The sequence below is a fragment of the Semicossyphus pulcher genome, unplaced genomic scaffold (assembly GCF_022749685.1).
Source record: "Semicossyphus pulcher isolate SPU_LCO1_2020_fin unplaced genomic scaffold, fSemPul1.0.p SCAF_24, whole genome shotgun sequence".
NCBI lineage: Eukaryota > Metazoa > Chordata > Actinopteri > Labriformes > Labridae > Semicossyphus > Semicossyphus pulcher.
Window position 1 is genome coordinate 7,785,221 of NW_027211698.1, and position 19,275 is coordinate 7,804,495.

General features: G+C 42.1%; 1 protein-coding gene across 1 annotated transcript in view; it reads right to left on the reverse strand.

Annotated features, from left to right (window-relative positions):
• LOC138603616 (NALCN channel auxiliary factor 1-like) overlaps positions 1-17,254 on the reverse strand; it is a 34,086-nt gene extending 16,832 nt beyond the window's left edge. Inside the window, exon 1 of the mRNA XM_069675486.1 lies at positions 16,332-17,254. Within this exon, the coding sequence (XP_069531587.1) occupies positions 16,332-17,012 (681 nt within the window). The 5' untranslated portion in view covers positions 17,013-17,254. The remainder of the gene's footprint in view (positions 1-16,331) is intronic.
• Between the last annotated feature and the right edge of the window lie 2,021 nt (positions 17,255-19,275).

Genomic DNA, 19,275 nt, shown 5'->3' on the forward strand with positions numbered 1-19,275 from the left:
AGATACTGAACCCCAGATTGCAACCATCATTAAAAGTAGGCAGCTGTGGCTCAGAGGTAAAGAGGGTCGTCCTCCAATTGGAAGGTTGGCGGTTCGATCACGGGCCCCTCTATGATCTACATTCCAGTATCCATGGGCAAGATACTGAACCCCAGGTCATCAGCAATCATCATAAAGAGGCTGTGGCTCAGAGGTAGAGAGGGTCATCCTCCAATTAGAAGGTTGGTGGTTGGATCCCGGGCCCCTCTATGATCTACATTCCAGTATCCATGGGCAAGATACTGAACCCCAGATCATCAGCAATCATCATAAAGAGGCTGTGGCTCAGAGGTAGAGAGGGTCGTCCTCCAATTGGAAGGTTGGTGGTTGGGCTCCTCTATGATCTACTTCCCGAAGTATCCTTGGGCAAGATACTGAACCCCAGATTGCAACCATCATTAAAAGTAGGCAGCTGTGGCTCAGAGGTGGAGAGGGTCGTCCTCAAACTGGAAGGTTGGTTGTTCAATCCCGGGCCCCTCTATGATCTACATTATAGTATCCACGGGCAAGATACTGAAGCCCAGATTGCTCCCTGTGAAGGATTATTTGCCTGTATTAGAGTATGTTTGTGTAAAATGTTTGTGTAAAAGGGTGACTGCTGTAGTGTAAAGCGCTTTGAGAGGTCAGAGGCCCAGAAAGACACTATATAAGTGCAGGCCATTCCATCCCAAGCAGACTTTTGCCCTCTTCAGAAGATATCATCAGACATCAGCACCACATTAAAACGATACTGGCTACTGGACAGTGTCCAGAATTGGGGCTAGAGAGGTACCTACCTACAGCATCATAATAATATTTGGCCACTGACCCAGCTGCTGTATTGTACTCAACAAGCTTGTAGAACAGGCTGGTTCAAGTATCATAGTGTGATTACACCAAACTGATGCAATTGGATGATGCAGAGGCCTAAATGATGAATGCCTTTCTGATTAATTTGTTTGTGTTTACATCTTTCATCCTCATTATTAAGCAAGTAAAAGTAGTTTAAGTAAAAGTCACAGAAGAATCACCAACAAAAAGTAAGATTTTTTTTATTTTAGTACATGGTGACCTCACGTAAATCCCGGCATTCATAGCTTTGCAGAACTCCAACCAGAGCAGGTCAAATCCGTCGCATAACTCAAAACACCTGTGATGCTAAGCAAGGCAGGGGGGGCTACGCTAACAGCTAGCCTGTGAGCAAGGAATGTAGGGTAGCTAGCATGGCTGAACAAAAATAGTGAAACATTCACACTTAGAGGTGCTACCAGATCAAGCTCATTAAGATAACTGTTGTATAAAAAGTAACATAGGAGGGGAATGAGGTCACTCATGATCACTTTTCAAGGTAAATACTGTAAATAACAATCATTACCAGCCAAGTGTTGGCAGTACGGGCACTGAGGGAATGACGGGGAATGACCGGCCTGAGGGGGGAGAGCAATCAGCATATAGATTTATTACTCTGACAGGGAGGGGAAATGTGAGAGGTCGCAGTGTGAGTGATGGAGGACAGATAACTGTGCTCAAGACTGCTATCCTTATGTAACACTGTCAGTGGGAACATTCATCACAGTCTTTGACTTAGGAGTGAAACTCTCATTAACATTCATACAGGAAACAGGACTACAGTAACATAAAAAATGTGTGTTAAAAATATCTGTGTACATTTTGGAGTACTCTTTATCGTTGTTTGTAGTCCATTAAAAAAAAGCTAGGAAGCTACAGCTATGCTAGAAACTCTGTGAAGCTGTATGTTAGCACAAAGTAAATTAAGCTAAATGCTAACACTAGCATGGCAGCTTGTTGATGTTTGGAAGGTAAAATTTCCACCATTCTCACCATTTTAGCTTAGCGAGTTAGCATGCTAACATTTGGTAATTAGTCAGCCAATTTAAACCAGTGAGAAGAACAAAGATGGAGATAGAAATACAAATGTATTGTGCAATAAAAAGAGGACACACTTTAGCAAATGTCAAATGTTATTCAATTATTAAGAAGGTACCTGAAACTCAAAAGCATAAAAGCTAGCACAGTAACTATAAAAAAGAGAATGCTAGCATAGCTATATCTAAATAAATCAAACAACATGAGGACAGAGAGTTAAGATATGTATACCCCACTTGGTTCTGATAGTTGGTAGATGTTTTGTTCTTTTCTTTTGTAAAATATCTTCAAAAACATAAAAATAAAGAAGAGGCCTCTTAAGAGTGGACTAAATATTATCCTAGTTTGGCATGCTAGCATGCTAACATTTTCCTACAAGCACTAAATACAAAGGGGGCTGAGGGGAAGTCATTAGATTGACTAGTATTTATTCTTTAGCCAAAGTATACATGCTATTCCTAGCCCCATGATCTTTTTAAACTTGTAGCTGCAAGAGTTAGCGGTATGCTAACATGGTCTGCCTTTTTCTAAGAGCTTATTGGGTGATAAATAATGTCACACATTAACCCAGATTATGTTACAAAACCTTTTCCTACAGAGAGATCAAAGTACAAACTAAGTTAAGCTAGCTTCAGCTAAAATGTAACAGAGTTCAAGCATACGCCCCGCGGTTAGCAACTGCCCAACAGTCAAGCTAAGCTAAATTTGTAGCTTGAAGAACAGTGTGTCGAACATACACGGAAAGCAAAAGGTTCTGCGATGTAGAGCTCTGGTATATTAAGAGATGTCTAATAACTAATGCTATCCAGGAATGTGTGATTAATATACAAGGACAAAATTGAAGTTAAACAGCCAAGAGGCCTCCCATTCCGCCCACAAGCCCCTGCGATGATACATCCCCCCTCCTCTTCAATCCCCCCATCTCTGCAGTCAACAACACGGCCTTGAAAACCAAACTCCACGAGTCACTGTAAGACAACTTTTCTGATATCTCTGGGGCATATTAGGGCTGTTTGTGAGTGTCAAAGAGCAAGCATGAGAAATTAGATACAGCCCAGGATTTAACATCCACTGTTCTAACAGAGCCGAACGCTGTTGAAGAAACGGGCCCTCGGGTGGCAGCGGTGCAGCTCCTCAGAGCGCGGCAAAGCAGCTCTCAACTCAGGTGGCCACTTGGCAGATCAGATGTGAGGATTTGGAGGAGAGGTCACGCAGGAGCAACATCAGGACTGTGGGTGTAGCAGGTGGCTCCGGCAATTGTTCAACAGCCTCTGTCTCTTCTGCTAAATGGAGCAGCATTCTCAGACAGATCGCTGCTGTGCTTGGAAAAGTAGAGCCCCACAAAAACGGCATTTGCATGATATTGGGTCAGCCAAATAAACTGTAGTTAATGTATGGTAAGGGTAAGGTGACTGATATAAAACAGGGGGTTAGTTCCAGTTAGGAAAAAGGCAAGCATTAATTACAGTCTGACAAGCTCTACTAACACAAAACGGTTACTACGACTGCAATGAATGTTGGCATTGCAGGTTAATTGAAAGATATAGGATGGAACATAAACAAATATAGGTTCAGATAACTATAACTAAAAACATTATGTAGAAATTACTCAAACTAAAGGCCCACTAATTTGTACACAGAATCAAAAAGGATGCCATGGTCTTGGGAGAGGTCGATATATCCGCCCACTGATATTAGTGGGCCGATAAAGGCCTATCACAAATCTACCGACCACTGTATATGTTTGCCAATAATATCATTAAAAAAACTTTTTGCGGAACATATAATACAGAATCATTGCTCGAGTGCTTTGACTCTCTGATACTTTCAGCACTGACTGAAGGGCATGTAGCAAACATCACACCTGAACCAATGTCGTCTGCACTGCAACTGGTGGACAATGTTTAATAATGTTGAATATTCTTTAATAAAGTTATCTAGCAGTCTGTGTCATGTCTCGTCTTTTTTATTCAGTTAAGCTACCATTTTTGTCTAGTTTTTTCATGTTTTGTCATTTCCTGTTTTATTTTGAAAGTACCCCTGTTCCCTCTCATTTCAGACTGCTTTACTTCCTGCCCCCTGTGTTTCCCACGTCTGGTGATTGTCTGGCCCCTCCCTAATAATTTTCACCTGTGATCCCCTTCCTCATGTTTAAATAGTGGCGTCTCCCTTTGTCCTGTGCCAGTTCGTACTTGTCTCCATGTCAGTCGTTCCAGCGTTTTCCATGTTCCATGTTCTCGTTCCTGTTTCAAGTTCCACATAAGAACTGTGAGAGTTTAGTTTGGAAAAGATTTTGTTTTTGCGCTCTTTTGATTGAGTTTTTCTTGTTTTCTTTGTTTGGATCAAGTTTCCTCGTTTAGAGTGATTTTCTTTTCTAGTTCAGGTTTTGACCTTTTTGTTTCTAGCTTTCAGGTTCCTCTTTTAGAGTGATTTTTCTTTTCTTATTATTCTCAGTCTAGATAGGCTTTTCGGGTTAGTATACGTTAGGAGAGTGTTCAGGATAAGTTCAGGGATTTTCCTCTTGCCCTTTTTTGTTTATTGAATTGTTGGATTTATTTCTTAAATAAATCGTACTTAATTAATTTGTATCCTTGTCTGTTGTCGTGCTTTTGGGTTCAACTGTCCAGGCAGATCGTTACACTTCTGATTACCTTCCATAGTGGTATTGGTGCTAAATAGGTGCACAGCCCACATGGAAAAGGTCTACTTTCATACCAGCTCAAAAATTCACTTCATCAGCCACTATATAAAATAAATATCAGTCTCATAAATCCCACATTGGTGAGGCTCTAGCTTTGATAAATGTGCAGATGTCTCTTTAAAAAAAGGCCTATGCTGAGAAACTGTACTCCTGTACTTTGTGTATAGTGCTAGTTAGGGGTGGGACAAAATATCGATATAGCAATATATCGTCGCCCTGACTCGTGCAATACACTTATCGACAGGCTGGCACCAAATATCAATACCACGTCACTACTTCATGACTCCTTGCAATGGCACTTTTGACATGAATAAGGGTAACTTGAACGGAATTAATTGCCCGAAGAATAAGTTAATCAGATATCCTGATATAATTGTCTTGCAATACATCACAGAATAGCTGTATCGTGATATTATCGTTATCGTGGGCCATGTATCGCGTATCGGGACTTACCCTGCGATTCCCACACCTAGTAAAACCTCATAAAATCTGCAACCATTTTACAGCATCTGATTTTGTCTGTTTGGTTAAATGCATTGAGCAATATTAAATATTGGGTATCATGACTTCTTTCCTCAGAAGTAAAATAAAAGCATTTCCAGCAGAGGGGAATTGTTAATAACTGGCAGCAACAATACTCAAGGACAGGATAATAAAGTTAAATCTTATCTTCACCAGAATTCGTTTTTATTCTCTCCACAAACTGTTAGAGGTTTATGACTACATAAAGTCTCACTATAAAGTATCATTCTTATAGAAAGCGCAATATAACACGGCTTATTCGCAGAAAGTGAGGTTTTACGATGTTATATGGAATCATATTTAAAAACGCATAAAAGGTTTAAGTTAAATTCCAACAATATGGCCTCTCTATCTGAAATATGACGAGGCCTTTTCTCTGCAGTCTTCTGTGCAACAAATTGTCCCCTCTGTTGTCCGTGTTTTCAATGACAAACAGCCTTACCTTAAGTGTAAAACTACCTTGTCAACAAGACAGCACCAGCATAAAAGAAAATCTCTGTATGTGTGATCTTTGAATAAAACACAGGAGACAGGGGCGCTATCATCCTGTCGATCACACATATCTGATCAGATTGGAGTTCAACAGCTCACTGCCGTGTATTGCCACTTTCAGATTTACACTGATTGACTATAGAGTGATGTTACAGGTAGAATGACAAGATGTTTATTGCTGATAGTCTGATATATCATACACCTATGCGCGTAAGAGGTCTGTTGTTGTTAGAAACAGATCAATGAGCCGCACTTTAGACTCAATCCTACACACACCGTCCTTCAGCAAGCAATACTCACTAGAGTACCAAATGTTGTTTAATCCACAACTGCCACCAGTCTCCAACTAATATGCAATTAACTCCTTTTTGAGTAAGGGCTGCCAAAAACTGTCACAGGAAATCACTTAACAAATAAATTATAAACTTAACAAATTTTGCCTCCAAAAACATCTTCAAAAAACTATTAAGTTGCAGCCAAGACAGTGGTTAGAAACAAAGTTGACAAACGGAGGGAGAGAAAACTAGCTGGTGACAATAGCCAAAAACTTTTGTGTTTAAATATTTGAAACAGATAATTTTGAGGATTCTTTGTCGCACTGTAACCTTTTCTAGAGTGTAGCCTACAATGTTCTAAGAAAAGACGCAGGGTTTTAAGAAATGAGAGCTTTGTACACCTAACCTATTGTTCCGTTAGCGATTAAGCTAACAAGCTTACTAACTAACAGTAAGTAAGCTAGCTAGCTTAGAGAGCTTTCCAGTGAATGAAAAACACCCAAAAGTCAAGTATAAGATTCCAGGGAGGATTCAACACAGTACGAACATAAAAGAAAGAATCTTTGAGAGCTATTTTTACTAACTAGCACTAACGCTTGCTAGCTAAAAGGCTCCTTTGTTAGATACAGTAGTTTACTAACTAGCCCATAAAGTCCCTTTGCCAAAAGCTGCTATCACTGCATACTTTACAAAGACATGTTGAAGAATTTCCCCACTTTCTGATGTGACCTTTCCTCTAAGATAATAGTTTTTTGAATTTCCTCTCCTATTTCCTCTTGTCTCCCTCTGCTCTGCTAGCTTGTGTCAAACATACATCCCAGAGAGGGACGATGATGCAAATCAGCAGCATGTTAACGTGAAAATTCTGACAAAAAAGTCAAGCCAAGACGCATGGTTAAAACAAAGGAGAGTTGTGTACACTCAACCTAAAGTCCCATTAGCCATTAAGCTAGCAAGCTTACTAATTGACTGTTAGCTGACAGTAAGTAAGCTAGCTAGCTTAGAGGGCTTTTTTTGTGAATGAAATCAGCTTGAGTAGCCTACAAAAAGAGGGACTAAAGAACCCAGTACAGACAAAATAATAGGAAGCTGAAGAGCTATTGTGACTGACTAGCACGAGCATGTTCCTGGCTTGCTAACTAGAAGGCTACCTTGTGAGCTTCAGTAGTTTACTAACTAGCCCTGCATAGTCCTTATGCCAAAAGCTGCTAACACTGCCTACTTAACAAAGACATGTAGAAGAATTTCTCCACTTTCTGATGTGACCTTTCCTCTAAGACAGTAGTTTATTTTTTATTTCCTCTTTCCTATTTTTTGTTTTCCTCTTCCTCTGCTCTGCTAGCTTGTATCAAACAAACACCCAGAGAGGGACGATGATGCAAATCAGCAGCATGTTCTCTTGAAAATTCTGACAGAAAAGAGAAGTCAAGTTACGACGCAGGGTTTTAAGAAAGGAGAGCTGTGTACGCATATTTTCCCATTAGCCATTAAGCTAGCAAGCTTACAAACTGACAGTTAACAACTAAGCTAGCTAGCTCAGAGTGCTTCTTTAGTGAAAGAAATAAGCCTGAGTACAAATTTCCAGAGGGACTGAAGAACCCAGTACAGACAGAAAAGTAGGAAGCTGGAGAACTACTGTGACTGAATAGCACTAGCATGTTCCTGGCTTGCTAGCTGAAAGGCTCCCTCGTTAGCTATAGTAGGGAACTAGCTCGGCATAGTCCTTATGCCAAAAGCTGCTAAAAAAGAATTTCCCCACTTTCTGACCTTTCCTCTAAGACAATAGTTTTTTGAATTTCCTGTCTCCTCTCCCTCCGCTCTGCTAGCTTGTTTCAAACATACATCCCAGAGAGGGACGATGATGCAAATCAGCAGCATGTTAACGTGAAAATTCTGACAGAGTACCTCCACTTATTGCATAAGACAGCAGCATATATCACGCAACAAGCAACTAAATGGAAAGAACTGTAAGTATAGTGCAGCTATTTTTAAGGAGACAGTGCTGCTCTGCAATTCTGCGCTTTCATAAACAAAACTCATGTCCAATGACTGACAATTCATTTAACCGGACAAACATCATCCTCAATCATCCTAATGGGCCACACGGAGCTTAACAGAGACTCAAACGTAACCTTTTACCTACTCCACTGTATACATGCGGACCTGGTTTGAAGGCTTTTAAAAAGGGGCACATGGAGAGAGGTGCCTTCCTGGGGCCTAAAGGGGGAGTTAGATAATCCCATTAGTGCCAAGTGGCGGGGGAATTTAGATGTGATCATCTGGAGGCAGCACAAAGCATATTTAAGTTACTGGGTCATCAGTTTTGTTTGGACAATGCTGCTGAGTTGCTCCATAAACAAGGCCACAAAACCTGCTTCTGCATTTTCTGCATTAGTTAAATACTAAAATTCAATAAAGCACACAGCAGCTGGGATATGCATTCAGGCTCCCCCGGTAAAGATAATCCATTCAAATACCTATGCAGACAATAGGACTGTTAGACTAATTGATGTCAAGCCCATAAATGAATGGAGGTATTAGTCTGACCCTTAGGTGTTTCACAGGGGGGAAAAAAACATCCTGCTTGCAACATCTTCATTTTCTCACAATTATAAAGCCAAGGTAATGGATGTTTTTACTATAATTAAATTGTGGTTGTTCTGTTATTGCACTAACAGGAGAACAGCTTGGCAACTAAATGCAATTCATCTCCAGGGAGGATATGTTTTTGTAAGAACGTCATTGTAACACACCTGTGTGCTTGTCTTCTTTGGGGCAATTTACACTTTTGGATTTGGTGCATTGCTAAAGGTGCAATGCTAAAGTGCTGGAGTGGCTGTATAAAATGTACTGTCATTAGCCACACAGTGTATTTAAATGTGACATGTGACGGGTATTGTTGCTCTACAGAAGACATACATGCATTTCATCCATTTTAAATTAAATTTGATGAGGCTTATGGAGGCTTATTATTCCCAAGTCTTCTGGTCATGTGATAATAATAACATATTATGGGATGTTATACAGAATGAAATATGTGAGGACAGTGTGATTTATTATAATCTTGATATTAAATGGACATGAAGGCCTGTAAATGTACAATATATACACCACTTGTGAGTGTAGCTGACAGCAAGTAAGCTAGCTAGCTCAGAGAGCTAATCAGTGTCAGTGCTTTCTTGATTTTATATTCTTTTCTTTTGTGAAATAGACACTCATGTAAATATATGTACGTAAATACAAACTATAATATAAGCTTAAATATGTAAATATACAAATAGTTTCAAAGGCCCAAAAAAAGGTCTGTTAGCATGCTCACTTTGTTATAACCAGACTATATGCTAGCAGCTCTGTGACACTGTATTTAGGCACAGAGCAGTGCTTTTAGCTAAATGCTAACATGCTCAAAATACCAATGCAAACACTGCTAACATGCTGATTTTAATCAGGTTAGTTCGCCTAAGGCCCTATCGACTTACCATGCTAGCATGCTAACATTTGCTAATTAGCATACCAGTATAAGACAAAGTACGGCTGCAGTGTTATTAGTGCTGCTGTGATTCGGTCATCCAAAGTACAAGACAAATAGATTTTGACTTCCTGTACACAGAGACAATGTAGCTTTAATTACAATTAGCCTTTATTAAGAGCATTACAGTATGACAGAGAAATTACTTCACGTCACCTACAGTGTAATGGAAATGCCACAGAGGTTAAATGAGGCCTATCAACTGGGTAACCCACTTTCACCCCCTTTCCCCCTCGTGCGGCTCCCCTCCTTCCCCCAGCTGTGCTGTTATCTCATGTGATCTGATCCGCTCTCACCAGCAGTTCACCCTTAAAAACAATATGGAAGCGCTGCTGTGCACTGCAGCAGCTAGCCTCCCCTCTCTCCTCTCTGCCTCATTAGCATGCAGCTCAGGGATCTGCCCATTCATAAAAGGGCTGTCGTGGAGTGGGCCAGGCTTCTTGAAGGGACAAAACCCTCTCCAAGGTCAGCATTCACAACCGCTGCGGGAAGACACAATGGCGGAAATCCCACGCGAGCACTTCCGTTTGTGGCTATCATGCAACCTAGATGAGTGAACAATGCAATGCGGTGCAACAATCTGTCGTTCATTAGTGCACACCGGCACACACAGTGTTTGGGTAGTATGAATAATGGATAAAAGGCTAACAAAGGCAGCAATTTTAAAAAGCATGATCAGAGGATGTTCATGCAGATGAGTTAAACCAAATTAAAACTGAAACCAAACTGATTTGGGAAGAGAGAGTCTGTGTACAACGATCACTGCACACAACAATAAATACACCTTCTACAAATCAACCTAAAACAACTACCCTGATACATGACTGATGGATCCCTCACCGACGAAAGGATATCAGGTTCCTGTTATGGTCTCTACCAAAAGGGAGGGAAGCATCTTGCTCTGCTAGCTAGGCTATTCGCCCTATAAACTTGTTAGCTTTGCCTGCTCGAGTTCTGTGCTTGGCAAGTAGAGTTAAAGGTCTTTAAAAGAGCTTTTTTAAAAATTGAAAACAGATACTGCTGTGTCCAAAAATGTCATTGATGTGAGTGCAAAAAGTTAAGGCTGCAAAATTAGCTACATTAAGCTAACTGTACAATGAGATAGTTAGCTGTGGGTTGGTCACCATAAGCTCACTCAAAGTTGCTTTAAGTTGCCTCTACTTTCAACAGTTTTTTTAAAGGTGACAATTAATAACTTTTGTCAATAGTAACACATATAAGGAGAGCGGTAGGACTGCTAGCAAGCTCTTTGTTTGACTGCTTATTAGACTGGCTGTTGGACTGGAATTCTTACCCATCTGTATATAAAATCAGTTGTTTTTTTCTAACACGTAAGAATGACAATTTAGTTAAATCGTAACGAGCCATACTGTTGACTCTAAAGTGAGCTAAATGCTTACATTGCTAACAGTGCTTTGAGCTGAATGCTAACGTGCATACAGTGACCACACATTTTTCCTGGTCACCATTTTTGAGTTTTACTTATCATGCTAACATTTACTTGACAGCACTTAACAGTACAGCTCTTAAAAATATCAAGACTCTAGCACAAGTAGAGTCTACTACAAGCTAATGCTAGCAAGCTAGCCATATATAAACAATGGCTGAAAGGTGATTCGCTGCATTTAGCTAATAATAAAATTCCGGTACTGTGACATATTTTTTCTAACAATGTAAGGATGCCCATTAAGTGAAAACTTAACAAGGCATACTGTTGAAAGTGCTTTGAGCTAAATGCTAACTGCGGCATGCTAACATGCTCACACTGACCTCACATTTGTCCTTGTCCTCTTCAGTTTTACATCACGCTAGCATTAACTTATCACCACTTAACAGTACAGTTGAAATTATCATCATCACCTTAGCACGAGTAGAGTTAGCTTGTGGCAGACAAGCTAATGCTAGCAAGCTAGCCATATATAAACAATGGCTAAGAAAGGTGATTTGCTACATTTAGCTAAGATTACATTCTGGTTTTGTGACAACCCTACTAAACAGAAAGTGCAGCTAAGGGCTGATGGGAATAGCAGTTCTTCTTATAGCTTTTTCATTTATACCAAGCTGTTAGCTTAAAATGATGACTACATACTGGGTTTGAAAGCCGTTGAACTTGTTACATATTGTGAACATTATGACGGGATTGACAAGACAGATTTGATTCCAAATGAGGAGCTCAAGCCTCTTCCAAACCCTAAAATGCATTTCTCACACGGCTCCATCTGTGTTTAGATTCTGTTTCGGGCCCCCCATCTGACAGCTGATATCCTTGTGGTTACACATCATTTACTGCAGGATTGCATAACTGTCATTACTGTAGGAAACGAAGCTAACAGATGAAGAGAGAGTAACTTTAACACTTGTCTTCCTAAATTGCATCTAAAAACACACTCCCAGGTTTTATGCTACAATCAAACAGGTTCAGATTGTAACATGATGTCTTCACTGAGCTCAGGCGCTGCCCTATTTCGGTTCGGAGGAGCTGCCCACTATCAAATGAAGGACGAGTGAACGCGGAGGGCTCGGTGCAAATCAATAGGGATCAACCTCTTGGTATTGCTGCCACCCGTCCCTCCGGCTCCAAAAGAGCTCAGATCAATGCAGATGTGTGCGGTTGACAAGGATCTAAAGAGGGAGCACGCTGTGGACGCTGTCCTCCTTTCCACTCGCACACAACGCCGGCTAAGATTAGACATTCAATTGGACCTGGAGGGTGGGGGAGGAGACAGATTTGTGCACAGACTTATCAGTGATTGTGTTTTGAAATGATTTTGCATCACAGTAGCGGTAGGAGAAGCAGAAAAAGAAGGCACAGGATTGGCAGTAGAGGTCGTACAGGGTCAAAGAAGTAGAAGTAATAATGGAAGTCGAAGCAGAGACAGAAAGAGTTGTTAAGTATCAGAGCAGCCGTGTTTAATTTGAGGTTCTGTCTTTAAGATTCAAAAATTAAAAGGGGCAACGGTGCAGACACCTGTGCTTGTGAGTCATTATTCCTGCTGAATGATTTCCAGCGTTTTGTTTTGAAAAATTGTCGATGTTTTTGTCTCACGCTGTGATAATGTCAGGTGGGAAATCGGATGTTTTCTACTGTGAAAGATCCAAAATGAATAGCCCTCGAAGTCATCATTTCTGGAGGGAAACCCTGACAAACTACATGCTCCGCATTTTGTTCCGACCACAGCCAGATTAACCCTCCAATGGTGTCCTGAGTCCTGGGGCTGCTGCTCACTGTGCCTCAAAAGGAAAGGTAGCAGCCTTATGAAACTATAAGTTAAATATTGAAATAGTTGACTAGGAAAAATGCCTCAATTTAGCAGGTCCCAGCTACTTTAAGGCTTTAAGTCTAAAGTATTCCTCTTCAGCATTCAAAGTGTGTCACTGAATAACCAACAAAACCATCTTTAAGTGTTATTTATTAGAAGTTTAACACTTAAACGTTCAGTTAACCTGCTACATGAGGACTCTGTGGGTGTGGTGTGGTTCAGATGTTGCTTCATCCTAACTTGTGCATGTGGTACAACTTTCCAATTTAGCCACACCCAATGCAATCCATTAAGATGAGTATTTAAAGGTGGGGTATCATGCTAATTTCAAGCTTCATATTTCACTCTGGAGTACCTGTGGAGTAGCTTAGCATAATTTACAGTTAAAAAAACTCATCATGTTTCTCACACTGGTGCTCTGTGCAGGCCCTCATGCAGTCTCCGCCTGAAACGACTCATTTTGCTCTGTCTCTTTAAGAAACCCCGCCCCTACAAACCCGTTTTTTTTGTCTACAGGATTAAGCAGGGGAAAAAATCGTTCATAAGCTAAATAATTACCTGCAACTGTTATTTTTTTTGCCTTTTGCCTTTATGAGATAGTACAGTGAAGATTAAGAGGGGGATTCGGAGTCAAACCCACAGCCGATGGGTCGAGGCCTCTGTACATTGGGCGCCTGCTCAACCAGCTATCAACTGTCTTTCCAATGGGACTTAAGGTCAAGCTTCTTAGATGTAAATATTTACTGGTTTTCTTGATCTTTTATGATACTTTGAATATCTTTGTTTGTTCCGCTTCTGTTCGGACAAAAAAACAGATCTGCAGTGACAGACAATTTAGACCAAACAAGTCACAGATAGAGCAACTACTTAGAGAAACTAATTTACCAAGGAGGAAAATATGTATTGGCTTAGGCCTTAATAACAACTAACACTATGTTTTCAGGCTTTAAAGCAGACTTTCAGGGTTGTTTGCAGCTACAGTAAACTTTTATAAGACATTTACTTTAAACCATAATAAAACTTGATGACTGAAAGCTGCTACAACATCCAGTCAGTTCCCTTCTCAGGTACTTGCACACTCTTACGTGTAGAGAAATCAATCCTAAGAACTTTCATTGTTCTAATCTAAATCCAATCTGATGTATAGCTGCTTTTAAAAGTCTAAGACTTGAGAAGTGAGGTTTGCTATGGCTTCATTGTTTCCTGTGAATACACTAGAGTGTCTGACATTTTGCTTCACACTCAGAACTACTGCTTTCAAGTCGGCATCGGCGCGTAAAAACCCAGGTTTAAATGTTCCGAGCCCGGCCCCGCTGTCAACATGAATGGTGGGCTTTCACCGCGTCAGATGATGGAGAATCCCGTCGCGAGGAACAGCACAGCGGCCGTGTCCGCCGTGTGATGTTTCACCTCAGGCTACAGGAATCAAAGCACCACCTGCGGACCACCGGAGCAGCTCCTGCACAACAAACGCTACTCTCCATGTCAAATACCCCCACTTGAAATGCCACACATCTTCCTCTGACTATACCTGTGTGAAAAACAAGACAATTAGGATCTATTTAGTTCATGTTTCCACACCTGCCAGCACTGTGTGTTCTATAATCGTGTCGTATTTACACATATACATCTGTCTGAGTGCGCGCACAACAGCCGCTGCTAGGCTTCTCCAAGGCAGGTAGCCATTAACTCAACAAGAGTGTGACATTATCGTTTGAGTCACGCTGCTCTTTCGGTACCCCCGCCGAACCACACATACAAGACTCGAGCAAACCTATAATCAAGGAAGTGATAGAGAAGGGTCATTGTTAAAGAAATTAGCAGCTTGACTAAATGACTGTTTTCTCTCTAAGTGCCAAGAGGTGAGCTCGCAGAGCGGGTAAATGTCGGCCTGAGACTGGCAGCGGATAAAACATGAATCATGCGTGGGGGTTTCGGTTCAGCGGAGGAGAAGAAAGAAGGTAAAGCCGAGGCTTCTTTAGTTGACGAGACTTGCTCAGTGGCTCAAACAGGACGGCAAGGCCGAATTATGGCCTGGCTATTTTTACAACGGCGCATTCAGCGGCGTTTTCAAAGCTGCGAACTAACTCACCTTGAAGGACGATAAAGAAGTAGCTTTAAGAAGTCAACATAAGTAAGGCTTTGGGATAAACAGGAAGCGTTTGAGGATAGGATGTCGAGCAAAAGATCAATGAATCAATCATTTTCTCCATCAGTCAATAAAATATGAAACAAAAAAAGTTGCAAAAGCCCCAAAAAATGCCCTCTAGTGTTTTATTGTGTTCAACCGACAGTCCAACGACGTTCAATTTAAAATGATACATGAAAGAAAATAGCACGCTACGTGAACGTATAACGTCCCACATGTCCTTCAGGTCGACTGCGTAGCATGGCTTTAAACTGTGACATCAAAAACACCAGCTTCTAAACTGTGAAGCCTTTATGTCTGAGCGTAACATGAATCAAAGTGCAGCTCCTGTGTGTACACAAAGAGTGTGAGTGTTTATATGAGTAAGAATTTGAGGTCCACGGCCGTATGAATGCTGGAGTTAGCGTGCCTGTGTCTTTGCTCGGATTAAAAAATCCAACAGCGAAGAGAGTATGAAAGAGAGTGAATCACTCTTTGATGAGTACACACACACTGACACACACAGTGATGTTTTTGCTTGTTTAAATTTAAGCTAGTTTTGCAAGCTAGGCCTGTTTGAATGAATGTGGGTCCATGTAAATGCATAGGGTTTGTATAAGCAGGCAGATGGCCTTATTAGATTCGCGTTCTTGACGCCTATGCGTGTGTCTCAGCCACTGGTTGGGTGAATGGAGGCCATCTGGGATTGGCCAGGGCTTCTGTGAATGGAGCAGGGGAGCGCCATTCAGCACCGCGGACAGCTCCGTGCGCTGCTGTGGAGCTGTCCGCGGTGCTGAATGCAGCTTTTTAGCGCTCAGCGGCAGCAGCAGAGTCTCCTGGACACACAGTACAGCCCACTTTGACCCGCCTTCGCGTGTGAGAAGCTGGTAAACAGTGAGGCAGGGCCTAGCGAGCAACGAGGCCTATACGTGAGGGCCTGCCAATGAGCAAACACATGTCGAAGCGAAAAGAGCCTTCCGCCACATTAGGCAGGGAAACCACCTCTTGACTTTAATGAAACGCTCTCGATATTAAGTGGGCGGCCATGATGAACACCTGGCGGACTGCGACAGCACACACAGGACACACTGGCTCCCACAGTTGTTTGCATATGGCAGCAGCCTCCTTCCTGCTCATTAAAACGTTGTAAAAATGAAGGCTGTAAACGCTCGGGTAATTCAAACAGCCCTAGTGAGGTTATCGATATGAGCTTTACGAGCGCGAGGCGGTCTTCAATGTCAAAGAAGAGCGCGTGAGGTAAAGAAGAAGACACTAGCAGGGCCTCCATCTGCACATTAGCATGGGGCCTAAACACAATGAGGAGATGAATGAACATGAGGCCCGGAGCCGGGAGTCTCCTTGAATCTGTCATCCGTCTCCATGGCGACAGGAGGAGGAGGAGGAGGAGGACCAAAAACTGGCATCTATCCGGGCCCAAATCAACAGATGGCCACCACATCACCCCCACCTCCAAACACCACCAACCCCCGCCCCCTTCCCTTTTTTTTTCGCATCCTACCTTGCACTGCTCCATGCACGTCCTCACTGAATAAGCCCCCGGCTCATATTTCTGAGTGAGGAGCTCAAAGTCCTCGTATTTCTCCTGCGCGTGCTGGTCGTAGCGCTGGTACGCCTGGACGCACTCGCTGCATCTGTTGGTGTCATCGGTGAGCAAGTCGAGGCTGCAGTTCAAATTGTCCGGACTTGTCGACCCGTAAAACAAATCCAGCAGAGAGTAGGAGTTACAAAAGGAAAGGTACAAATCGCTCATATTTACAGCCCGCGTCCCCTCTTTGTCGGAAAGGCCCTCGCACAAATCGTCGGCATTCGCGAGAGTAAAGCAGTCTTTAGATAAACTATCCTGGTGGCAAGTTTCAAGCCGCCACAAATGTTTGGTAGAGTTTCCTATAAAAATAGCTGGGTTTCCTCTGAGGCTGCTGTGTGCTGAGTGGGTCTGGGGTGACAGGAGTTGGGAGGGTGCGAACTTGACCCGGGTCCGGGCCAGTTTGGCCTCGGCGCAGAACCACAGGTGATCAGAGAGGAGGATGGTTAAGAACAAGAGGGATGCCAAGGACAGTCGCCATCTCTGCGCCCTCTCTGAGTCGGTGAATGGCTTTTGGTTGTCGCGTGGGGGCTCTAGCCAGATTTGGAAGCCGTCGTCATCTTCTTGCTGCCAACACGTCCCAGCACCCCTGGTCATATTTTGGGAACCGGCCGACTCCACCGTGGGGGCTCCTCTGCCGCAACAGTCATTGACGTGGGGGTCCGCTTCGCGTTTTCCTCCCCTCAAGTGTCAGGTGGTGGGTTATCCCGGCTTGCCTTTGCGTTCAGCGGTAATTCCCATGAAAATGAGCGTGGGCCGGATGGCAAATTAGACGCTGGCGACCACGGGCCGCATCCTCCATGGCTGACCGGTGAAGCCGCTGTCCTCCCGTCCGCCCTGAGCTCCGCCGCCGCGCCGCTCCGCTCCTCTGCGCAGCCTCGACTCCGTTTTTAGAAACACTCACCGACGCGTTTACGTTTTCCCCGGCCTCGGTCGTGCAGGGACAAGGGCGCTATCCTCTTCCAACATGGCGAAGCTGTCTGCCTTTGTGTCGGCGGATGGGCCTACAGCCTGTAACAGACCTCTTTTCTTTTTCAAGCCCTCACCGTCTTCATCTCGCTGCCGTTGTCAAGTTGCCGCCATGTTCGCCGAGAGACGGTGTGTGTTTGCAGGAAGCTACGTTAAGCTAGCAGCAACTGACAGGAGCATTTCCGGAAGTAAACTTCAAAATAAAGGTCATACTTTAGATACTGACGTGTCTATTTCTGAACCTAATTTATCAGCAGTTCAACCAGAGTTGTTTTTATACTTGAATTGTTTTTCGAAGGCCGTTTAGAGAGTTGAAACTATAAAGCAATATAAAAGGAGAAAAGTAAAAGACATTTCAGAGAAAATAAATATAATTTGATGTAAAATAAATTATTCTTTCCCTCTTTATCCCTTTAAATCTCTTATAAGATTACCTTGATTTACCACCACAACCACAGATATACCCATAGCAGGGTCAATCTCCCTAATTATTATTATTTCTTAAAGCATTAGAAGCATTAAAATCAATTCAAGACCAAATCATATTAGACCACAAAGCAGTCAATGCATTGACACTTCTTTGTGTTTGGTCTAAAAAGCAGGATTTAAAAAAGTTTGCTGCGTTTTGACCCAACCTTGAAATACACATATAATTTATTCAAGTTAAAAAAAAAACCATGCTATGTGGATGGCTAACGGTATATTTAATTTTATTTTGAAGGCCAAATCGACAAAAATCATTTATCGCGCTACTTATTCTTGCTAGCTCGACTAAACATCTCCGTCTCTGACGTTATGCGCGCGCACCGCAGTTACCGCATCCCTCAGTTCTAAGGTACGTCAAGTCAGGCAGAGTCCGCAAAAATGTTACCAGAAATGTGTTCGTTTTATCTTCAAAACTAAAGCCCGTAATTCCATTCTCAAAATTGAACATATCTCAATTATTTTGGTGTGTTGTTAAAAACAAAGAATATACGAGCCACTAAATATGAGAACATGCAGCTGTACGGAAGTTGCTGATCAATAAAACGTGCTAACTGGATTACAAGTTTACGATAGTTCTTTTATTTTGAAAGTTTCCACTTGCATGCGTATGATTGTTTATTATATGGTTGACTTGACACGGGAACAGTCAGACAGGTTGGTACTCACCTGGTTTCATCCTTAGACAAGATGCTCTCATCAAAAGAAGCACTCGTTTCCTCTTTAAAGAACATTGTCAATGCTTCTGCCTGTTTGAGCCCATTTAAAATGAAGAGCACTATATAATACAGCCAGTCGAAACTCTCTAAGTCGAAAAAAGTTAATCTGCTACCTCAAAGAGAAGGTAAAGAGTTTATTTTAATGGATACACGTTCAGCTTTCGATTTAAGTTTCAAAACCAAACAGGTCTAAGTTAAACAAGAGGTTCCAACCTGTGGGTGGAGACCCCACAAGGGCCCACAAGATAAACCTGTGGAAGGATAAATACGTTTCTATTTTTATCTCAGAATTAGATGAAGGATTTAAAAGCCCCATTAGGTCTGGATGCTAAATTTTGAGCTAGCAAGGAGACCGTTAGCTTAGCTTAGCATTAAGACTGGAAGCAGGGCAAAACTGCTAGCATGGCTTTGTCTGAAACTAACCTACTAGCACATGGAAATCTCAATCATTACATAATTTTTTTTTGCTATTTATCCTGGCATCCATCATGGTCTAGTTCTGGAAACAGCAATTTTACTTTATAAAATGCTAATATAATGTTTTGTACATCTTGTAGATATTTGAACATGTCGTCAAATACATGTAAATATCTAACATCATGACGACAAGCTTGATTCTTTGTTGTTTCTCATTGTACTGCTTCATTGAAGGTGGGCCGGGCTAATTGCTGCAGACAAACCTTCCCTGC